This window comes from Solanum stenotomum, chromosome 8, assembly GCF_019186545.1.
Source record: "Solanum stenotomum isolate F172 chromosome 8, ASM1918654v1, whole genome shotgun sequence".
Taxonomy (NCBI): domain Eukaryota; kingdom Viridiplantae; phylum Streptophyta; class Magnoliopsida; order Solanales; family Solanaceae; genus Solanum; species Solanum stenotomum.
The window spans coordinates 16,151,979-16,177,906 of record NC_064289.1 but is presented as its reverse complement, the minus strand read 5'-3'; the positions used below and the strand labels follow the sequence as shown (position 1 = coordinate 16,177,906).

At 32.7% G+C, this 25,928-nt stretch overlaps 1 protein-coding gene and 1 pseudogene across 1 annotated transcript; one reads left to right on the top strand and one right to left on the bottom strand.

Annotated features, from left to right (window-relative positions):
- The first annotated feature begins 1,494 nt into the window (after positions 1–1,494).
- On the top strand, positions 1,495–4,722 carry LOC125873547 (uncharacterized; annotated as a pseudogene).
- A 9,638-nt stretch (positions 4,723–14,360) lies between these two features.
- LOC125874445 (peptide methionine sulfoxide reductase-like) lies at positions 14,361–18,324 on the bottom strand. The gene is made up of 2 exons (XM_049555340.1): positions 17,821–18,324; positions 14,361–14,957 (listed from the first exon to the last, which is right to left on the bottom strand). Exons 1-2 carry the CDS (start codon positions 18,199–18,201, stop codon positions 14,706–14,708), a joined length of 633 nt encoding a protein of 210 aa, XP_049411297.1. The 5' UTR covers positions 18,202–18,324; the 3' UTR covers positions 14,361–14,705.
- Positions 18,325–25,928: the final 7,604 nt, after the last annotated feature.

The following is a 25,928-nucleotide window of genomic DNA, read 5'->3' as shown; positions in this document are numbered from 1 at the left end:
TTTTGTTAATGGATACAAATTTCACACAGAATGTCATGGTAGCACAAGATCAACAATGAATAGTGGAGTTTGTATCTCGAATCCAAATTTTGGTGATTATTATGGACGGATAAAAGAGATAATACAAGTGGAATACCGTGAAGCACCTTTAAAGCAAATTGTATTATTCAAATGTGAATGGTTTGACCCAACTATGGATGTTGGTGTTAAAAGGCATAATCAGTACAAATTGGTTGATATTAACCATCGTCGTCGATATAAAAAATATGAACCTTTTATTCTTGCAATGCAAGCAACACAAGTGTGTTATGTACCTTATCCTAGCAAGAAAAAGGACAAGGATGATTGGGCAGCTGTACTGAAGGTCAAACCTCGAAATGTTATTGAATTGCCTAATGAGGAAGTGGCAACAGTTTCAAAAGTAAATGTTCCATTTCAAGTTGAAGAAGTTGAAGTCCANCTGTTTCCATTGATTAAAACATACTCTTAAATGATCCAAATGGAGATGTAATTGAAATGGATGAACCCATTGATGATGGATTATTGCAAGAGAATCATGAAATCCACATAGAATCCACAGAAGAAGAGTATGAAACTGAGGAAACTGAGGAAACTGAGAAGAATGAGGATGAAGAAGAGAAAGAGTTTGAAGAAGACAGTGACTAGTGCTTGATCATCTGCTATTGTATTTTCACTATATTTTGTTTGTTTCTAATTTTCAATCGAGGATAATCTGCTGTAGTTTCTGCTTTTCAATTTAGGATTTTAAAAAGAAATAGCTCTTGGCTTTGAACTATGTGTGTTCTATTTCTAATTTCAATTCCTAATTAAATCTACTAATTGTAGCTTTAATAACTGTCATACATACCAATTAACTATGCATTCTTATAATTACTAATAGTTAATATTGATGCCTTATAAAGAAGTGCTCAAACAAGTAAGCTCTTTGGGAGACTTATTGTTATGTAAATTCTTGAGCTCAATAGATCATTTCTTTTAAATGAATGACATTACTTGATTGTGATTGTGTAACAATCAGGTTCTGGAGCCTTATCAAAAGCACATGATATGATGGTATTGAAAATTCAAGCCTCTTAAAAGGCTTCTCCCTTTCCCTAATGTGTCATCATCTGTAATTGTGTCCAAATTTTCAAAATATGTTATAGATTTCTAATGCTCATTCTTTGTGTAAAGCTTCTGATAAAAGTTCGTGATCCCTTTACTCTTGTTACTTTTGTTATAGATAACTATGTTACTCTTGTTACTCTTGTATTTCCAGGTACCAATTTTTTCACTTGATCAACAATAGCTCTTACAGAGACAGTTTTAATATTTCAGCACTGTTCCACGTAATCTTATTATTATGGATTATGTTTAATTTTATTTTGTATATGTCATGATCTAACAACAATGTTATATTTGTTTATAGGTATGGCTTGAGGAAGAGGTCGTGGAAAATCCTCAGGTAGGAGTAATCCTGCTATTCGTGTAAGCATGCCAACTATTCCCAAGCCCACTATAGTTTCTCCTCAGCAAGGTGGTACCCCAACCAATACGTCAACTCAAAGTATCAACCTAACCATCTCTGAGACACCTCCAGCTACATCAAATCAGAGTAACCTAATAGGTCAGCAATTTTATACTCAGAGCAACTCAACAGGTCATACTAGTAGAGTTGCTGAATGTGAATCCAACTGTTCCACGTAATCTCATTATTATGGATTATGTTTAATTTTATTTTGTATCTGTCATGATCTAACAACAATGTTATATTTGTTTATAGGTATGGCTCGAGGCAGAGGTCGTGGAAAATCCTCAGGTAGGAGTAATCTTGCTATTCGTGTAAGCATGCCAACTATTCCCAAGCCCACTATAGTTTCTCCTCAGCAAGGTGGTACCCCAACCAATACGTCAACTCAAAGTATCAGCCCAACCATCTCTGAGACACCTCCGGCTACATCAAATCAGAGTAACCTAATAGGTCAGCGGTTTTCTACTTAGAGCAACTCAACAGGTCATACCAGTAGAGTTGCTGAATGTGAATCCAACAGTAGCCATACAAGGACCCTTGTCTTTCTAACTTCTGCAGGGTTAGTCCATTCTTTTGATTTTATTCCTAAACTTGTTTCTACTTACTACATTGAACAAATTGAAGATATCTAGATTGGATTTCACTGTCACATTACCAACTTCTGGTCCTTTAAACAATGTTATATTTAATCTAAAGAACATGACCTCTTGTCTATTGAATGTGCTAAAAAATGTTTATTTTTCTATTTTACTACCTATATATTTTGTTTATACAGGCTGGAACCTTCTCAAATATGCTTTAGTTTCATATCCAAGTCTTTCAAAAGTGATGTTGATCCCAATGGAATCAATTGGAAAGGTGTCTCAATTGATGTAAGAAATGGTTATTTTGGAGAATTCAAGGTATAACTTTTTATCGTAAGTGAGTTTAGCAAGTGTATTCACATATGTAGATAGGACATTAATGTATTACTTTCAAAACTTATTTCAGAAAAAACTTTATTGGGATGTTTCCATTAGTGAAAAGGAAGTGAAAAGACACTGAATGGTTAAGGCAGCACTGAAATACAGGAATTTCATTTCTAAAATAAAAAAGGAAGGAGTTAGGCCAGGTTATGTACCAGAAAATGTCTGGGAAAGATGGATGCAACTTTGGGGAAGTGAAAAGTGTATAAAAAAGTCAGAAATTAATTCAAAAAATCGTCGTGGCTGCCATGAAACTGCTGTTGGGACTCACACAAGCGGCTCTATTTCAATTGGAGAACATCACAGGAAACTTGGAGTATATATAGTTTACAAACTCTATAACTAACATCTTCTATTGTATGACATATATAACGTGATTTCTTTTGTATAGGCTATTGAAAAAGGTCGAGATCCAACACCAATTGAATTACATTTGCATGTTCATACACATGGTCATGATGGAAAATCATTTGTTGGTGAGCGTTCTCGAATTGTCCATGTAAGTCTAAAACTTGGAGTTGTTTCAGTTCTTTCCTACTGTAGTTTCTGGTGCAATTTTAGTCTTGTTTTAAAGTGTATCTGTTGCTGTTGTTTGGTATAATTCTGGTGATGTTTTGACACTTTTCGATGCAATTTTAGTGTTCGTTTTTATGCGATTCTAGTGTCATTTTTGTGTGACTCTAGTGCAGTTGTTTTTGGTGCAATTATAGTTCTGTTTTGGAGAGAATCTACTGCTACTGTTTTGGTGTAACTCGATTGCTGTTTTGAGGCTTTTCCGGTGCAATTTTAGTGTTGTTTTGGTGTGATTCTAGTGTTGTTTTACTGTGACTCTAGTGCAGTTGTTTTTGGTGCAACTCTAGTCCTGTTTTAGTGAGAATCCATTGCTGCTGTTTCAGTGTAATTCATGTGCTGTTTGAGGCTTTTTTGGTGCAATTTTAGTGTTGTTTTGGTGTGATTCTAATGTCATTTTAGTGTGAATCTAGTGCAGTTATTTTCATGTAATTCTGATGTTGGTTGGGTAATTTTCTAGTGTTTCTGATGCTGTTTGGGTAATAGAAATTAGTTTGTTTTGAAGTTCTGTGTGAGTTCAAGTATGATCTTTATTCTGCAATTTAAACGAGTTCAAAATTGTAGGTCTAAGTTAATTACTACAACTTATAAACAACACTTCATAAACTAGCTAATATAAGTTGCACTGTCCTTCTTTCATTGCATTTTCCTTGCAACAATTATCTACTAATACAATGCACTAGAGTATTATATGTATATGGAAACCAGATAACTGACTAATCAGGGAAATTACAGTACAAAGGCCAGTGATAGTGGACTGTAATTTATTTTGGTTTAATTAATTATATTGCTTTAATGATGGAATACATATCAATGAGAACAAACATTGATATCTATGCTGGTAAAATTTTGGTCATGAAGAAGCATACTACATTATGGATGTATGTTTCCATTATTGGGCCAAGAGTAGTTAGCTGAATTGTAGGCCACTGATTGTAATACAGCAGGTTTTGACAAAAATAAAATACTCTGAATTTTCCAGTTCATTAGAGTGGGGTAAGCACCTTTGACGGAATGAAATTTTGAATTTAATATATGTACTGAGAGAACCATATCTATGTTGGAGTGATGCCTTTTGTTTTATGTTTCATATTATGCAAGGAAAATGCATTTGTCAGTTATCTTTCTGCAACAACACAGTTCTTTCCTGGAAAACAAAACACATGTCCTTTAAGCTTAAAAGCTTATGTATCTTTCTGCATTTTCCTTCAAAATTTATTTTGTTCCCTTTCTTTAATGCGTTCTCATTTTCTCTACTTATTATAGGAAAAATATGAAAAAATATTACGAAATAACACAGTGTCTCAAACTGATATTGATCAACGTGAAGCATATTACCAAGCTGCGGGGGGAGAAAAGAAAAGAAGAATATACGGTCTTGGATCTGAAGCAAAAAATTACTATGGGCAGAATCTTTGTGGCTCATCATCATTGCTACCTCCATTTTCTCAATCAACATCGATAACAAATATGGACGAATTTATAAAGCAAATGATGCCTGCACTAACTAGTCATCTTGTTCCTATTATTGTTGGGCAGGTGCAAGCATCGATTACTCCATCTGGGAATCCATCGATTGTGACACCCATAGTGCCTCCTGCTACTAATGTGGACGAGGTTGATCCCTCAATTTCAAGCGATGATCGTATCCCCTAGTCTCCCACAACTTTAGTTTTTGGTAATCTCATACTTTTTGGAAACTACAAATTGCGTAGTAACATTTTGATGAACGTAGGTTTATTTAAGAGTACTTGATAGTTTTCTTTGGATATTTTTAACCAAAAACATGTGGTTTTGGAGTTTTCTATTTATATATTATGAATCGTCTATGAGTATTATATTATATGAATGTTTGTTATTTTTAGAGTATTTAGTAATTTTAATTTAATTTATTTCAGCAGTACATATTTAAAATAACCAAATCAAATAATTTTAGAAGAATAATTTTTAGCAACAAATTTAGCGACTATTTGGTCGTTGCTATGAAAAGAATGTTAGCGACGGATTAGCGACGAATTATTAAAGGCATAATNGTTAATGTCATGATCCGAGCCTACACCCTGGACAGGGCCGGCACTCGAGAATCATTGATGGTCTCCAAGCGAACCCTCATCCTGGCTGACTACAAGCGGAAGACTAACTCAAGCATACAAAAGCTTAAAAACTGAATAAATATTCATGAAACTTAAATAGAGAACTTTAACACAACGAAAACTCCGAATAAAATAAATTATTCAACTTGCCATAAAATAGGCAACTTAAGTCTTTAAAACATTTAATAAAATAAATGATACAGACTTCTCAACTATACTGACTATCTATGAAGCCTCTAACTGATAAAGATGGAAGTCGGGACAAGACCCACAACATCCTAACAACTGATATAACTGAAAGGTAAATGAAACCCTCCGGAAGCAAGGAGGTTCACCATAGCTAACTCAAACTCCCGAATGTATCAACGAAGCTCCTCTTGATGATCCTGAATACATGTGCCTGCATCATGAGAAGATGCAGACCAAATGGCTCAGTACGTGGAATGTACGAGCATGTAAGGGGAATTCTAAAGCATAACATAAGCTTGAAATTTATAAAAATGGAAACATACTTACCTATTTTCAAACTTACTCAACTCAAGGAATACTCAAGGATACTCAAAACTACTCAACTTACTCAACTCAGAAGTACTCAAGGATAAGATACTCAACTCAGAGATTAGATACTCAACTCAAAGATTAGATACTCAACTCAAAGATATGATATTCGACTTTGGGTACTCAACTCTGGATACTCAACTCAATATAAAGCAACAATTCACATGCAATATATATGGAAAGCTTTATAAAACAGTAAAAATAACTTAGTTCGTTAAAGAAAATGCAATAACAAACTCAATTATACTTATATAATTAAAGTAATATAGTTTATGTGGGAGATTCTCTAACCGACAACCACACCCTAAGTGGTGATACAACGTTCTTACCATCACGTTGCCAAACAGTCCCATACTTTGCCGTCATATAGAACTACTTAACTTAGTGGATCCACTAGTTTAACTTATGTGATCATCTAAAAAGTATGATCCATTAATACCCATGATGACTACATGGTTTATGGAAACTTGAGTTAATATGAACTCACATCTCCATATCGGTGTTCAATACTACTCCCAAAAATATACTTAGCTCATATGTTTTTAAAATAACTTATTTCTTTGGTTTGAGATAATTACTCAAAACTTAGCTTAAAAGCTCTCTTGGAATCGATGTTCCCTTTCTTGCTCAAAACTCTTTTGGAAATCTCAGTTTCCTCTCATCTTAAATGTGAAAACATTTATTGTTGAGAATACTTAGTTCCCATCTATTATTTTAAAGAAAATGAACTTTACTCTTACTCTTTACTCAACTTCAAAGCTTAAGTCTTAAAACAAAGTTTAAACATTTGTAAAAGACTTCTAAAAAAATGATTCACGCCGAATTATGGACTTGAACGACTCAATGCAAGGTTTTCTATAACCATATATAGAACTCAAATACTTGGAACTCAAGAACTTCAATAATACTACTAATTTCAAGAATGCTCAACTCAGAGGGTTCATGCGGAATTATAAGCATGAACTACTCAACTCATGGATTCAAAGATACTTCTCATCTCAAGATTGTTCGACTTATAATGTTCATGCGGAATTATGAGCATGAACAACTCAACTCATGGACTTCATGGGCAATAGGATTATAATCTCAGAATGGTTAGGAACTCTATAGTACTCAAGACTTAGAACTTGAAGATATTACTTCTTTCAAAGATACTAAAGTGATGGAGTTCATGCGGAGTTATGGGCATGAACGACTTGACTCAAGGGTCAAAATATCAATAAGGAACTCATGTATACGACTTTACTCATTCTCATACTTACTTCTCAAAACTTAACTCAAATCTATGATGGATATCAAATGATTCACAATTGAACTCAAACGCTTTCTTGAACTCTACTTTTAACACTCTCTTGAATGTGAATTATGATCATTCAAGAGTTATGGTTCATGATATGAAGGATCTCATGATGACAAAGTAGACTCATGAATACATTCTCCTCATCCTCATACTCACTTGCTCGAGTCTTGAAGTTATTATAAGTTGTAGAAGACTCCTCAAAAGGGATCAAAGGGACTTACTTAGAATGTTCGAAAGAATCCTCAAAACTTAACTCTAATTCTACCTTGAATTTGAATTATGAATTCAAGGTTATGATTCATGTTATGAATGATTTCTAGGTGTTTAGAAGTAGTTTAGAGTGTTTAAAATCAAATGGGAGTAAAGGTACCCTTTGAAAGAACTCAAACAGACAAAACGATGAAGAACGGGTAGGGGCAAGCGACCCTGGCACTCTGAGTGGCGCGGGGCGCCAGCCCCTAACATTCAGAGAAGAGGTTAGGGCGCTCTAGTTGGCGTGACACGCCAGGCCCCAACCCAGAAAACTTCGACGACTTTCTTTGCTCGTTTTCTCACCTTAACTCACCTAAAATCGAACAGTTTCTTCCTCAATCACATGGATTCATTTACTTAACATAAATACACTTTAATCTACTCAAAACAACACTCAAATTACTAAATTTCATCTCAAGAAATCATCAAAACCCCAACACAACAAGATTTAGAATGAACTTCAAGAACACCTATCAAGAACTCTAATCTTTCAACTTCAAGAATGAAACTTCGTTGAAAATAACATGATTGGCATGTGGGTGAACTAACCAACACTATGGAAGCTTACATACCTCTTAGGGATTAAACACATGGTGAAAATCCGCAACAAAACGCAAGACTCTCGACGAACGCTTTGATCATCTCCTCTTTTCTCTTCTTTTCTCTTCTTGAACTCTCAACTAAAACCCTAGGCTAATTTTAGGATTATAAAACTGAACCTAATAGGATTAGACCCTTCAAACCTTACTAAAACGAATTAAATCTGATTTGGTAAGGAAAAGACCAAAATACCCCTCTAAAATCCGGTTTTGACTTTCCTTATCTAGATAGCCCAACTTTGAATGCACATATCTCCCTCATACGAACTCAAAACTGAGTAAACTCGGTGGCGTTGGAAAGATAATTCAAAGGTCTTTCCTACGGTATCTGGTAGCACACCTAACTCATCCTGATCTAGGAGTTATGGTCGTTTGAAGTTGACCCAAAACTCATACTCAACTTAACTCTCCAAATTTCAGATTTTGCTATGTCCAATTTAGTTCTTTTTGAAACTCAAGGTGCTACATCTAGTGACCTGACCTTAATACTTAAGAAATTTTAAATTCCTTAGTAAAATCCTACTCACAACGAAGGACGGTTCAAGTCTTAGCTCAAATTTTTTTCTGAGGTGTTACAATCATGAAAATCAGATTCTATACTCATTACATACCGTAAATGATATTTCTTTTGGATTACTATGTAGATTGATATATAACAAGGTATATACTCATTTCATTTAGTATGAAAATTGTATACAAACTGATAACCTTGGTTTATTTTAACGAAATAAATTAGATTTTCCATTTATGAAATTTGTATATAGCTCAATAATAAAATGCTATTGTAAATAATGCAGTCATACACATATTTCATAGTGTATGAAAATGGAACAAAAGTGGGTAGCCTTCTATAAGTTAAAGGGCAAACTACATAAATCCCACTAGTTTAGGTTCTAATTATTAAGATTCCCAATAGTTTCAAATATTACTTTCTCTATCATATTTCATGCTTAGGATACACGAGTTGGAATCCGTGAGATACATATATCTGCCGAATTTTAAAACTGAGATACATAATTTATTTGTTTAAATTAATTGGTTGTAACTGATTTCCTTAATTATAGAAATAATTAAGGATTTTCAGAATACATGGACAATTATTTTTGAAAATTTAAATTAATCAAATCCCTTAATATAAGGCGAAAATCAAGGTATGTTTAATTAATTTATTTGAAATACTAAATTCATTAATATTATTAATAAAAGATAAAAAAAAACATGTATATATTAGTCATTTAATATGATTAATTTCATTTTATTACTCTTAAAATAATAAATCCATTAATTTGATGTATCTATTATCAAATATCAATATATGATGTATCAAACCAATTAAACACTTAGATGCATGAACATCATACATGTACATCCATTTATATCATAGAAGTATCTAGATTTATTTAATGTCTTTGTTATATGTATCTAGTTTTAATTTCATGTTTCTATGTAGATGATCTAATTTTAATTTCATGTATCTTTTACATGTATATAGTATTAATTTGATGTATCAAGTATTAGTTTCATACATTATATTCAAAAATATGTATTCCGGATACATAATAAGCATATACATATAATTATGTGTATTTAAATATGAAATGTAACTGAAACGCACAAATTTAGTAAAAATCATGATGGTAGAGTATCTGTTTATCATTAATCCAAAAAAAGAGTAAACATTTTCAAAATTCTTCCCTTTTTAGCATCTCAAATTTTTCTCATAGATACATATAATCTTAAGTCAGATACATGAACTCTTAAATTGAACTAATTTGTAAAACCTAATTTGTAAAACTTTTGTAAATTGAACATAAATGTGTTAAAATGATTAGTTTTAACTAGTCTAAAATAAGTATATTTGAGCTGTTACTTTTAATAACCATAACAAGTAAAATGGATGGGAACAAGTAATATTGAATTATTGGTGTGACACATTTATGTATCTGACTTAAGAACATAAGAACATTATGAATTTTAACAAACCTAATTTGTAAAACTTTTTATGTTCAACACATTTATGTATTTGACTTAAGAACATAAGAACATTATGAATTTTAACAAACCTAATTTGTAAAACTTTTTATGTTCAACACATTTATGTATCTGACTTAAGAACATAAGAACATTATGAATTTTAACTCAGATACATATCAAGATACATCAGAATAATAAAATAATAAAAACAAACCTAATGTAAAATACTGATTTGAACATGCAAACATGTATTGAGAGAATGAAGAAATAAATTAAAGAGGGAGAAGAAGAAGAAAGAAAGTGGGCTGCTGGACATGGGGGTGGGGAACGACCGGCGACAGATGAGAATAGAAAAAATTTAACTTGTTAATGAGCATTAATTAAGGAGTTTAAATTTAAGATAATTATTCAATTTTAAATTTAAGATAATTATCCAACAACATATTTAAGGGATTTGTGTATCTTAATAAATCTTTTACTATATAGTATAAATATTAAAAGTGATAATATGTGCAATTATGTTAAACTAGAGATAAATATAGTATATATGGTAGTGATGTATGTGTGGTTAGGTAGTTTTTCCTAAGTTAAAAGTAACCTTCTTGCAACCAATTTATATATCAATTGTATATACTAATAAAGTTGTAATCTATTTGAATAACAACTGCATAAACTAAATACTTCTCTATTGACGTTCCTTTTTTTCTATTGACATTCATCTTTGAAGCGATGAACACTTTATATATCATATTACTGCTATTTGTTTTTAACAAATAGCGATTTTAACAACAAAAAAACAAGATATATTTGTACATATCCAATATAAACTTATCAAATTATAGATGTATTGCATACTTTAGACTAGTAAAAACACTATAACATAAAAAAAAAATCACTTTACGTAATTGAATCATTCAAGAGAAAAAAAACACAAAAGTTGCCATTTAAATACCAAATAATTTTAACAATTCATTTTTAAAAAAACTAAATGATAATATCCAATAAAAAACGATCAAAAAGCTAATTTCTAATATGATCTGGGTCTATCTGCTTACTTTTGATCTAAATTTGACCCTTTGTAACTTTTGAATATCAAAAACACGTTCTCGTATTTTAGTCCACCAAATTTGCTAGCAACATTGCTCATTACGCCGCTCTCAATGATTGCTTCATTACTTTGTAGAAAGAAAATTTCGAAATAGAACTGAAGTAAACCTCAACAAAAATAGCAAAATCAATAATGGAGAGTCGTGGAACAAAAATTCCACACGAAATATAACTGCAATACACACGATTAACTTGATAAGAACTATACGGAATGAGAAATTAAAAAAAAAAAAGATATGAAGATGAATATCCGATTTTTGGGAGAAAATTATATGGAGAGAGTGAAGAATTTCTTTTCCTTTTTAAGAATTGAAAGACATGTTGATTATGGTTACTAAAATGTAGTAAGAAGCTAATTAATAGCCATAATTCTAGAAAACGTATACTAAATTAAATTGGTTCCTCTACAAGATAAAATAAATAAATTTAATTTAATATTAATTAGTTCGAATCTGTTATCACTTTGTTATATTACAAATTATTAATAAGTAGATGTATATGATGTAATATAGATTATTGTTATTATTATTATTATTATTATTATTATATATATATGTGTGTGTGTGTGTGCGTGGATTAATTATTCCAAATATTTGTGTAATTTTTGAACACCCTTCGTGAAATTTTTGGCTTTGTCACTAACCTAAACTTGAAGCATAATATAATAACAAGAATATTGAATAAATCCTAACAGGATTGTTTATCTTTCAAGTCCTAACATTAGAATCCTAATATTATGTAACATTTTTAATGTTCAAGAAATTTTTTAAAAAAACGTGGAAAAAATAATAACAGATAATTTAATGATTTATAGTTGTCATAAGTTTAGGAGTCTATAATTGACATGATATTTGTATTTCTTATTTCACTTCCAATTAGTTTGAATCCGTTATTTCTTTTCCAATTAATATGATATTTTTTTCTTCAATATTCGTATACTCCCTGATTTAATTAAATATGATTCATGCAACAATATGACATTAAAGACCAATAATTAATGTATTCCAATATCATACACTACTTTATAAATCATTGAACTTCATTTATATATGATTGGTTAAATTTTTTGGGCCAAAAGTGATTGACCTTGTCTTATACCTATTTCATACCTTATAAGAGAAAAAACAATATTATCAAAATTGATACCAAATTCATTCAGAAGATCAACCACGAGCTAGTGCATATATTTGTTTTGTAACTGAATTTTAATGGCACACTAACGAAATCTAAAGGAACTCATCTTTTGTATGCAACAAATATATAACTAGAATTCCAATGTATAACTAATGTGGATATAAAAATGCATATTGTATATCATATTTATATCAATATATTGTGTGCACATAATCTGTATTCAATTAGTATATAAATAAAATTTCAATGTATAACTGATATGAATATAAAATTACAAATTTATATCAATATTTTTTTGTATATACAACTGGTATGTAAATTGATTTAAATGGTATAAGTTGATTTACTTAGATTAAGTGCAGAGACTATACTCAAAAATTCATAATCTAGCTGATTTGCCTAGATTATTTTTTTGGTCCAGAAGAAATATATCATGTTATATTAAGAGAAGTTACCAATATATATCACCCGGCCATTTAGTTTGCCAAACATGATCAAAGTATACACTACATATACACTTGACTGTATGTGGTATATATATATATATATATATATATATACACATACATTAATATAAATAATTCACTATTTATACACGATGTACATATTTTCTAATTAGATGGCCTAAAGGTATTGCGTTCTAATTTTATCTTGGCGGAATCCATCGGCAGCTTTTAAAGTTGGCACAATTTTTCACTTAGACACCTCAAGTAAGCCTTGTACATTTCAAACACTCATAGTAGGGTCTCGCTATATCATTTTGACACTTTTTACTGACATGTCATAGGTAAGTGGATCAAAAATGTCAGCTATCACTATTGGGAACCCAATAATTGTTCGGTTATGTACTCGTTGTCTACCTTTCTCACACTCCAAAAGAAAATTTGGATTTCTTCTTTCATTTTCTTTTCATGTATGTTTCTTTATATGGATAGGCCGGCTTCTCGTGGATAGGTCTTTGTAGAGGGAAATTGGTGTCAGAAGATGACCTGTGTCTAGGAATGAAAAGCCAACCAAGATCTGATATAGTTGATTTTAGTAAAGTATATGATGTCAATGGCCCGAAGTAGTAGACCACTCAAAAGGGATATAATTTAGGTATCTTTCTCTTTTTGTTGTTCGGCTCCACAAAACTGTTCAAAATTCTTTCCCAATAATATATAATTGACGGGCTGGGGTCCCATTTCTACCCTTCTATTTTATTTTAGGAAAAATTAGCAAACTAGTCATAATTCCTAACATAATTAGCTAAAACATCTACATTTTAAAATAATTATTAAAAATGTCATTATGTCATTATTTTAGCAAATATAATGTATCCTAATATAATTAATTTACTATCCTTTTATTTCTAAAATCAATTACCTAGTTTGACTCTACTACCGATTAAAAGTAAAAAAAGAACCCTTATCACGATGCTCCATGACACATAGGTATTTACAGAAAGGGAATATAATTGAATTGATGCCTCTTATCTGAACTTATTCTATACATGTTATGCCTTTGAACCCTTATCACGAGAGTGGATTTTACATTCTGAAATTATTCTACTTTGTTAGGTTAACTAATGAGTATCAAGTATATTTCAAGATTGTCTAGTAGTGATTGAAACGTACTGTCTAAATTGCTTATTGTTGCTCAAGGATCAAATATTGTCTAAAAGTGGATGGATTTTGTATTGCAAAAGGCACACAAGTCCAATGCTGAAATGAACTCTCTTTCTCTCAAGATTCCTATATACACACAAAACTTCCACTACAAACACAAATTTACAAAAGATGTATCATTCGGCAAACCAAAATAGTGTCCAACATGGGTAAAGAAACCACAGTAGCTATCTTTGTGATCTTCCTTTGTGTTGTTACAGCCACAGCCTATGATAACAGTGGCATTAATCAAGAGGCTTCCAAATCGATTCGGTAATATTATTGTAAAGACTCCTACCACAAGTCATGAACATCCTATGCATGATGCAGATCCTATTATCCCTGAAAATAGTGGTGGATCAAGTACCCTCCGAAACTCGGATATATTTGTGTAACAGTTGATGACGACTACTATGATTTATGAAGGAACTTCCATTTGGTTTCATATAATACTTTGATGATGTTTTTTTCATAATTCTCATTTGGATCCCCACATGTATATGCTTTTCAATAAATGGGCATCACAGGATGTATTTGCTTTTCAATAAACGTGAGACCTCACACTTGTCAACAAACTTTATTAACCACTAGGCCACACTTTGGTCAGTAATTTGATGGGTCAGGATGTTTATTAAAATCAATAGCAACATCACTTCATTAATAACTCCTACAGATTAATTAGGCCCGACATTGACTTTCATAACTCAAATTCAACACAACTGATTGACAGGCACTATCCCAATTTATGGCCAGAGAGCATCATCAATATACATATACGAACAAGATACGGCACAAATCTGCAACCATATATACATTACAAATCTATGGTTAAGCTACAAACATTGGATTTTCCAGAATAAGTGTAAGAGGGTAGACTAGATACATCACTGCAGAAGTACATTTAAAGCCTATAACAACCATACCTTAGGAGAATAGACACAACTAACGTTATTTTTATCCTGCAAATGGAAAGGTCTCAACCATAGCAACGGATAGGATCATTGCAGCCTTTACCAGCAGACTGCTTTGAGCCAAACCGACCCCCCTTTGCAAGGTACTGCTGGTGATCTTCCTCAGCTCGATAAAATTTCTTGGCAGGCAAAATCTCAGTAATAATCTTCCTGTTCAAAATCTTTTGCTGTCTGTCCTGGGATTCAAGTGCTGCCTTCTCTTGCTCAGGTGTGTAGAAGTAAATTCCAGACCTGTACTGAGTGCCCACATCATTCCCCTACAAATAACAGAAGCATCCTGTTAATGCATTATAAGAAGAATAAAAACACTGACCTGTCAAACAACTAGCTCTACTGAAGAATGTAAAGCTAATCATTATAAGCAAAATTTCATATAACGAAACTTGAGAGTAAAGAGAGGCTGCAATAGCTACTGAATCGTAGTGAGAGAACCACGAGAGATAGTGAGAGAGGAATTATTCGTGGTGTTTGGATGCATAACAGTTCATTATCCTTGGATGCAATTATGTGAAAGGTCTCTTTGCACAAGAAAAGGACTTCCCTACCCTAATTGGACCGGGCAACTGAGAGCAGAAAGTATGTCTACATCTGCCTCGAACAACTGTGAAGATTTTCTTTGCCTGTCTATTAGGAGCAGAAGCATGCAAAAATAGGAGGTTAAAATGAATACATATGCACGGGAATTCGAATAATACGTAAACTAAAACTGAAGGAATACTAGTACCTGAAAGAAAATAGGGGTGATGGGAACATTAAATAGAGAAATGTTGCATGTTTTAGCAACAAGATAAAAGATGCTAGAAGGAAGGTTCCAACAATGTTGTTTTCTTTTTGATGAAGTAAGAAAAATTCTCAACAATGTTGCTAGTATTGATCTCTATTAGAGGAGGGTGAGTCCATAAACTAAATACTTGAGACACATAATTTCTTATAATAAATAATTAAGTAATAAGAGATAGCCAATGATAATCAATAAAATCTTAAGCTTAATCAGAGTTTTACCAAGTATTTTAACTGTTTTGAGGATGAGGAGTTGCAAACTTTTAAGATTCACACCATGAGGATGCGGAGTTGCAAAACTATTTAAAACTGAGCAAAAGCTTCTCCATATAGCTATGAAGGAAGGTGATAAAGTCTATCATACTTGGACAAAAAAAAGACAAATGATATCGATAAGCATATTCTAGTGGCCTGTTTTTGACAATTCTCTCCATAGCACCCAACTAATAGATAGAGGAATAGATTCCCAAGTTTCTTCTGGGTTATATTCCCTTTCCAGCTCCAAATACCTGCTCCAAGTTTTTCAGGTAATCCCTGCTTGGTTTTAGACAGGTCTAAAAATAGGAACATAACTTCCCAGAAACAGGTGAATTACAGATTCTGCTTCTACTTCGCATGACTACCATAAGTACATTTAGGAAAACCTCTTTTCGCTAGGTTATCTAATGTAACGCCTGCTTCATTTAAGCTATTCTACCAAACAAGTCACACTTAAGGTACCTTTAGATTCTACTATGTATTCCATGGCCATCTATTAGTCTAAAAACCTGAGTTCACTGGTGTAGTTACCAATGTTTCCTCTAAGCCAGTCTGCAAAACAGTTGCATCAAACTTTCAACCTCACAGTCCTGAAAGTATCTCACTAACACAATGTTCCAGTAGTTCTTTTCTCTACACTGTGCTATCGGATGCATCTGAATATAAGGAGAGTTTATAGACCTGGATATATATCTTTTTAGAGGGAATGTCCAATCCATGAATCCATCATATTATTTTTGCTCATTACCAAATTGTATGGAGTATAACTCTTGAATTTTGGCCACAAATCCTTGATATGTTTCCATAAACCTCATCCATGTGGCTGTAGAACCTCTTTTGCTTCAATTTTCCATTCATATTTAGCATTTACAATACTTCTCCACATCGTGAGACTGTGAGAGTATCTCCACAACCACTTATAACATGCAAAAATGTTGGCAAGCCTTTTGGTCCCACATAATTACAACTCCAGCTTACTCCGCTACTGTACCCTCCTAATTTGAACAAGCAAACTACATGCATACCCATCACAGTAGAAGCAAACAAGCAAGATCATATTTAAAGATCAACATAAGGCAGAAGCAAGCAACCAGAGAATGTTGATGATATTTACATGAAATACTTTAATGGGTAAAAAGCAAACTGGGTACATCAAGTTTAATTAGACCTTTTACAGTCTGGATCTTCATGGCAACAATTTCCGAAGAATGCACACTATGAGGCTGTTACCATATGGAGACCTGACCTTCACTATATTATCACCAAAACAGTGCCTTCCGAATATTAGGTGGCCTTTTGTTTATGGAAATTTTTTTGAAATCTTGCAAGAACTTGTTTTTCCAATCTTTTTGAGAACTTTTTCAAAGGCTGTTTCTTAAGAAGTTGTTTGAGGATGTTCTCAAATAAGAATCCTTATATTTCGAAAAGAGGTAAGACGGTTTTTTACCAATGAACCTTTTTGTTCAACTCACAAAACACTCAAAAAGTCTTTAAAGATTTACAACTAGTCAAACACAAATTCTTTATGCCCAATTTTTATTCTGAAACACTTGCCCAAGAATTTTCCATACGACTTACTTAATGTCCTAGAAGGTTAAGGTTAGGCAAATAACTCTATTAGTATCAAAAAGAGCTTTGACATAAGATTTATACCGGGTAAGTGTAAGATAGAAATATTTGCCTTATTGCCTATTAGATCTAACTATGAATTTATAGCCCTCTCGAAATGTTTTCCCTGCCAGGCATAGCCTTGGTCACTTCTATTTAGAAAAAAAGGGAATCAGAAATGGGTTTTCCTTGACAGGGATCACTCCTCTGTCACGATTGACTTTAAAGCAGTCACTGAGGCAAAAGGTGAGACAGACTATAACTGTAAGAAAAACTCATAAAGCCACAAAAACTAAAAGAGTAACTGACTCAATTCATCAACTTCACTGCTAACCTTTAAACTCTATAAATCAATCAAAGTAAAAGAAAGACCTTAGGTAACCACATCACTCCAACATCAAAAAACAAAAATTAATAGGTAATTTATCAAAATTTTCCTAATTACAATGAAAAAAAGACAGTTTGAAAACCTACCTGGCGATTGAGGGTGGTAGGGTCATGACGAGCCCAGAAAACATCAAGCAATGATTCATAGCTACATTCGTTAGGATCATACTGAACTCTAACAACCTCAGAATGATTACTAGTACCAGAACACACATCTTCATATCTGGGATTATGCACAAAACCCTGTGAGTACCCAGCTTCAGTCTTTGTAACCCCGGCGACTCTTTGATACGCCAATTCAACGCCCCAAAAGCAACCTGCTCCGAATTGAGCAAACTGTTGTCCCGGGTCGGGTACATCATGATCGGGTCCTTGAAGAATTTCAGAAGAAGATGAATCTATGGAAGATTCAGTTCTCGCACCGAAACCAAATTTGTTGAGCCAACTACTCATCCTTGGGGAATTCATTTTATGGGAAGAATGAAATGGTGAAATTGGGAGGATTTTGATGAAGGGAATTTTAGAGAGGAGTCGGTGATGGTGGTGATCTTAAAGAATGAGCATTTCTCTGTTTCCTGTTGAAATGGGACATTCGAGTGTGATGGGACAATTATGAGAGATTTTTTTTTTTTAATTGCCTTCATAAATAAAAATAAAATAAAATGATTTAACATTGGATATGATTTCAATTTTTTAATAAAATAATATTGATTTCAAATTCTAAATTGTACAGTCAAGCGCCTAGGCAAGGTGTATTTGGTACTAGGAAGGATTCAAAAAAATATTTTACAAAATAATTATTAAAAAAATATGAAGTTGTTAAAAATTAGCAGAATGACTTTCCTAATAAAAGATTAATTTCTTTCTTTCTATGTATGCATAATGTATGTTGAATCCTTTTAATTTGTTTGGGCTTAAGTCATTTCTTATCACTTAAAGTTGTCCGCATATTTCATTTAGACACTTTATCTTAGACTTGTTCCAATTGAACACATTTTTTAGTAAAACAAAATACCTATTGAATATATTTTGACAATCAACTAAAAGTAAAGATAGTGTGTTATACATTCGCGAATCAAAAAGAGTCATGTGGCATTGGGCGCATAAAAACAGTTAAACATAAATTAAAAAATAAAATAAACAAAAATTATCTTTTCAGTAAAAACAAATAATTAAAGAAAAACAATCTTTCTTTCCCCTTTTCTTCTTTTTCTTCCCAGAACACCCCACCCATCCCATGACATCCGTTCCCCATTTTCTTTACCAGAAGATACAAAATCGAAGCACATTCCGATAGCCATTTTCACTTCGGCTTTTTTCCTTTCAATTCGAAATTATATGAGTTTTTTTTTTCACCCACCCACCTACCCCTCTCCTTGAATCTATTGTAATTGGTATTTCTCCCAATCTCACTACTTTCTTAAACATTAATTTAGATTTGTTGATACTTTTTTTTCTTCTATGTTATTAAAGTCACTAAACCAATAACCATTAATAATAAACCAATAACTTTTTTTCATTCGGACGGTATATTTCTACCTAACAATATTCTTATTCAAAATAAAGTTATTATAGTATAAAAAAGGTCATTATTCCTTATTCTAAAATTTATGTCCTAATCAACAGCCAATATAGAAGTATTCTTCTGATATTGACTAAAACAACGAGGAAGAGTTGGTGAAACTTCAACAAAAATTTAAGTACAAGACGTGATCTTATCTTATTTTATTTCAAATAGAGACTTTTTTATGTGATTGAAAATTCCATTCAAGTTGCTTACAATTTCTTCATACGACCAAACTCCTCTCCTCTGCATGGCAGATAGATGACTTAAGCATGTGCAGACAACATCTTCTTCAAAGTGCCTATTCTTTGAGATTGTTCTTACAAGGGCTATTTGGAGCAGCAAAATCTTGTGTTATTCGAATTTGGAGCCAAAATGACCACTTTTGCTAACTAAATGCATAAAGGGTCACTTATTTTCCCAATTAATCAAAATAACAAGTCGTTGGCCTTCAGCGACTTATCCTAATATTTAACGGATGACCAAACTACCGTTTATCCATTTAATCAATTTTAATAAATGTTAGGCTTTGAATCAGAGGCGAATCTAGGATTTTTCGAACATGGGTGCACCAAGTAAAATGTATTGAAGTGAGAATTGATCCTTAATTCTCAAGGTCAAAAGCTCAACATCTAACCATGTGGACCATTTAGACTTCTTGTAGTATGGGTGCAAGAATATAGTATTATACAAAATCTTAAAAAATATACATATAAAATATCTAATTTTACGAAGAGACCACGGGTGCGAGTGCCCTATTTTTTGGCTGTAAATTCGCCACTGCTTTGAATGACTTACCATTACTTTTTTTGTGTCACTGAAACTTGAGCGACTTGCAATTATGTTTTTGCTTATTTATTTTCGGTGGTGGTACAAAATATTTGCCTTTTGAACTCAAAATCACGTGAAGTTTTGAAAGATCCTCTAAATTGGTAAAAAAATCATGTGATTTTTCGTTTCTTCTTTAATTATATAAAAAATGTACAGGCTAAAATGTACAGTACATTATGTAAAAAAAAAAATGTATAAACTAAAATGCTTTTCAAAATAGATTAAAGAAAATCAAAAGTGAACATCTAAAAAGGTAAAAGAATAAAGGTACTTCTGAAAATGTAAGAAATTTTCTTGTTCACATGAAAATATTTTATTAAAAGACAATTTTTTTTTTAAAAGAATCTAGGTTTTCACATAAAAATGCTAATAAGTTTTATTGGAAACAAGTTTACAATTTTTTAATTCGAATTCATGAGAAATAATTCATGTGCAAGCTGCCATTGAAGCGACAAGTCATTGACAATCACACGATTTCCAAATCATTGACTGGTGCACAAACTTTATCTATACAACAACCTCTCAATTGTTTGAAAGTACTCCATCAAATTTTCGTTTCTCTTTCAATACTTCAAAACTCAACTTTCTCCATCTATCAAATTCATCTTTTTTTACGTCAAAGTCGTCAATTTGATGTATGTTTTAAATTTTATATTTTCTTATTTTATTTTAAAGTTAAAGAGATAGTTACTAATTATTATTATACTATATTATAATATTCTTCTTTAAATAATATTATTTTTCTTTTGAATGTTAGTTATTAATTGTTATTATTTATAATAATATTAATAATTGTGTCGAGAATAATAGTAACAAAAACTTTATATTTTCTTTGTCTATACGTATGACACCCTCCACATGTCTATAGATATGCAAATATAGAAAATTTCTTACTTTTTTTTAGTTTTAGAACTGGTAACATAGAAAATTTCTTACCTTTCCAGAAGTGCTTTTATTCTTTTACCTTTGAAGAAGTTTTTTTGAGTTTTTTTTACCAAAATTAGAAAAGCATTTGTCTTTAAAATTTTTACATATTCGAAAAACAAAGAAAAAAAACCATGTGATTTTTTACCTATTCAGAAGATCTTTCAAAACTACACGTGATTTTGAGTTCATTTTGGATAACCACCAAAAACAAATAAATAGAAAAATAATTGCAAGTCACTCAAGTTCCAGGAAAACACTTTAAAAAAAAAAGGGAAGTTGCTCAAAGCTGAGTGACATACTAAAAAAAATTAATTGAATAAACGGCTATTTGGCCATCCGTTAAAATTTAGGACTAGTCGCTCAAAGCCTAACGAGTCGTTCGTTTTGGTTAAATGGGAAAATAAGTGACCCTTTATGCATTTTAGTTAGAAAAAGTGATACTTTATGCATTTTAATTAGGAAATGTGGCCCTTTTAACTCCGAACTCATTTACTCTCTACATCTAGTTGGGGAGGGGTAGGAAACAAATTGCAATTCCATTAGAAACCATCAAAGGATAAACTTCCTATTATAGAAGGGACTTCCCCCACGTCACCCCAAAATCAAATTTCTCGATCCTCTAACTTCTTTGTATTTTCATCATCTGCTTTGAAGGCTTAAAGATTAATTGTAACTGAATGGTCTATGTCGAACAAGTTTTTGCATTGCATTTAACAAAATCCTCTTTAACCATCATTGACAGACTACAACAAGTTTCAATAAAGCCTGAGCCACAACATTTCTTAATTTCAAAGCAAGCTACCTCACCTACACTTGCCTACCCTAGTTAGAGTTGATATCAAGTTTGATTCTAAAGCTCTCTGATTATTTCAACTAAAAGAATGTGGCTACTGATAACTATTAGGACTCCTAGTCCAATACTCCTAGTCTCTATAGTTTGAGTTATGTTAGATTACGTCTCTATGCACTTGTACAATATAAATATATTTGATAATGTATACAGGCTCTCTATGCCGTGAGTTATTTGTTACATGGATATTTTTTTATAATGGAAGAACATGGAATTAATTACCTTGAAGCTTATTCGACCATTCAAGAAAAGATTAGAAGAAGCTAATAAAATTTCATAAGTGTAGGCCTGGATATCAAACAGTTTGCACAGGCAAGGAATATGTAAGTAAAACAAATATAAATGACATATTTCATCGTGTTTTTTCAACTTAAACCAATTGCACTTTTAATAGTGAAACTTTTACTCCGTGTAACTATAACTTAAACGAATCTTAAAGGAAAGCGTTAACTCCTTCATTACACTCTAATTTTAAAGTTTGTCAAAAAATGAAACCATGGTTAAAATTTAAAGAAAGAAGTTTGATAAAAAATGAAACCTTCCATTATCTCTTCTTCTCCTTACACATTAACAAAATTGTTGTTTTAACAATCACCATAGCCCTCCATCTTCCTCGGTTTAATCTTTTCCAACCTTCTCCATCTTGCAAAGACAAATGGCACCGCCTATGCGTTATTCCATTAAATCTAGACTGCAATCATTGTCCAGGGATATTTCTTAACTAGTGAAGCACTGCATCATTATTTTCTAGTTGTACATTCTGTAAATCTCTCAGGCTATAGGGGTGGAATATGAGAAAACAAGACAAACATAATTAATTTCAAGCATAATCGAATGCTCTCATTCAAAGAGCTGCATAATTATATATAGGAAGTAACACATTCTGCCTTTGTCAAGCCTTCTTTTTTCATTTTTTTTAAGGTAGGTTTTTGTTTCTCTGTTTAACATATCACAGCATGTTCTACTTCCTATTGGCCCCCCAAACTAAACTTAGATGTTCTCCATTCTGCTAATTACCTACCTCAAACCACATATATCACTTGAAACTCCTCGACTTTATTCTTTTTATCTCTATTTATTGCCATGTTTCTCTGCATAAAATAATCATTTTCAACAAAGAAGCGTTAAGGGTTTCACTAAGGAGTGAAGACAAGGATAGTTGACTCTTTGGCTGTGTTTTTTAATTTTCTCATGTTTGGTTGGGTTAAATACTTTGGAAAATAATTTTCAAATCAACTCATTTTTCTCAAATTCAAGGAAAACTATTTTTCTTCAAAACTTAAAGAAAACATTTTCCAAAACTTTATTCCAACTTTAAATTACAATTATTTTTTTGTTGAAAAAATCAATTTATTTTGTCCCTATCCTCAAACCAGCCCCCAACCACCCCGCTCCCCCCTTCCCAAAAAAAAATAAAATTTTAAAGCTTATTTTTAAATTCAATTTTTTTACCCCACCCTCACCCCTACCCCCACCTCCTACCAAAAAAATATTAAAAATTATTTTTAAAAGATATTTCTAATTTCAATTTTTTGTTTTTTTACCCCCACCCACTANTGTTGAACATGTTAAACAACAAAGACTACTACAATTCTTAGTAGGACTGAATGAAAGTTATGCACAAGTTAGAAGTTCTATTCTACTTAGTGCAACTGTTTCGAGCGTTAATCAAGCTTATGCAATGGCAATTCAAGAGGAGAGTCAAAGGAGACTAGGACAAGCTGAAGGTGATAAGGATCCTTTAACAATGATGGCAGGTAGAACTACACAATCACACAATTTTCAAACACAAAATCACACTTTCCAAGCTAGGAAACCTCAAGGTCAGAACTCATATGGAAAGAGGTCGGGGCTGATCTGTGAACACTGTGGATTTAAAGGTCACACAAAAGACACCTGCTATAGGATTATAGGTTTTCCAACTGATTTTAACAGCAAGAGGAAGTCATCAGCAAATGAGGATACTATGCCTCATGCCAATGCCTCAACAGTCACTTCATCAGATTCAAAGAAGAATGAAGGATCAGGTTCTAAGTTCTATTTACCAGGAGGATACTTTACTAGAGACCATTATGATCAACTCCTTAGCATGGTGGATCCACCAACAGGAACTTGCAAGGCTAATGCTCTAGAAGGTAAGCATGCTCTATCTAGCAATGTTAATGTTGATGTTAGATGGATAATTGATTTTATCAGACTCACATCACAACAAGGTGCAGGTACCAACAGGAAATAGAATACATCTTGATCATGTTGGAGATGCAGTGATTTTGGGAGATTGTAAGATTAAAAATGTTCTACATGTACCAGACTTCAGATTCAATTTACTATCAGTATCTAAACTGACCAGGGATTTGAAGTGCATGGTGTCTTTTTATCTTGACTTTTGTGTAATGCAGGCTCTATGTACTGGAGAGGTGATTGGGATTGTTAAAGAAGAGGAAGGTTTGTATATCCTAAGGCATAGGCATGAAGTTACACCTATAATTGGAGTTGTTCTAAAAGAGAAGAATTCAACAAAGCATAGACTGTGGCATCTTAGATTGGGCCATCTTTCAATAAAAGTAATGAAGCATCTCTCAATGTTGAAGAATACAATTGATGAAAATGTGCTGACTGATTGTATGATTTGTCATCTTTTGGGGGATAAGTAATCTCCTTTTTACTTTGTAAAAGGAAGGAATGCGGAACACAGTCTTTGATGTCCCAACCATTTTGCAAGTCTTCCTAGTGTGTGTCGAATTACAAGCTCTGCAGACATACATTCTAGAAACTACTTTTGAAAGAACAATTATCGTTGAAAATAATTTATCCCATGGTCAGAATGTAGCCCAAACTTTTATTAATATGCACCCCTTGATAACAGGGAATGCCACAATCTAACTTATTTGCTATAATATTACTACATCATTATGCCCAAAAAAAGGTGGAAGGAAAGTGGTTGAAAATGGGGTTACAAGAGAACAAAAATAGACAATACAACTAGTCAACCCAATTATGAACATGAGCCAACAACTTTGCAAAGAAACCAAATTTAGCAAAAAATGCAAATAGTATTTTCATAATGTATTGACCTTGGAGGTTGATAGGAGGGCATACCTAGATCATCTGTAACATCCCCCGAAAACTAGTAAGCTAAACTAGAGAGTTCTAGATCCTTACATTAGAGTTTGAGTTTGATGTGTGAGTTAATGTTGTAAAATGGCGTCCCGTACTTAGAATGAGGGTTATAGGGATTAAACATCAAGGTACGACTCCCCAAGGACCAACCAAGGTTCCTTGACGAGGACCCTAACAGTTAACCCCAAAACTGTCCAAAAAGGGCCACTTATGGCCAATAGGTGGACCCACTCCCCGTGGATGAGTGTCGTGGGTCAAGCCCTCAAAATCAAGCTGCAGGCCATAACCTACGGACTTGCAGGATAGCCTGTAGGTCCATTCACGGACCATAGGTCCCAGGCGTAGGTTATGCCTGCAACCTGCCCAAATCTCGACCAAGGTAAGGGGTAGTTTAGGTAATTCCTAATTAAGTTAGTTAAGTGTGAAGTAGTTTTATATTGTTTTATTAGACCTATTTAAGTGTTTTTAAGTCAGTAACCACCTCATAAACCCCAAGACCCCAACTCATAACCAACCTTCCCCCAAATAATTCTCTCTCTAAAACTCCGTAGAAGAAGAAGAGAAGAAGGTGATGTCTAGGGTTCAAGGGGCTGTCTTGTCTCATCAATTTCATGGTGAATCTTCATAAGGTATGTTAGCTTATTCATCTATGGGTTCTTCCATCCATAGATCTCCCTAGATTTTCCTCAATTTGTGAAGAAGAAGCCCAATCTAAGCTAGGGTTTCTTCCAATGTGTGGGTTTAGCTGGGTATGATTCCAATTGGTTGGATAATACTTATTTATGGTTGATTTAGTATTGATTCATGATATTATGATGATTTTATATGTTTTCCATGGTTAACCCTAGTCTAATTGATGAAATCAAGTAATGTGGGTTTATGCCTTGTGAAGTGAAATTGAAG

Bases quoted from the DNA above. Each gene is read 5' to 3' on its own strand.
- LOC125874445 (XM_049555340.1), bottom strand. From the start codon at position 18,201: ATGAATTCCCCAAGGATGAGTAGTTGGCTCAACAAATTTGGTTTCGGT. The intron at 14,958-17,820 runs GTAGGTTTTCAA...TGTTATTTGTAG, and splicing joins CTACCACCCTCAATCGCCAG to GGGAATGATGTGGGCACTCA.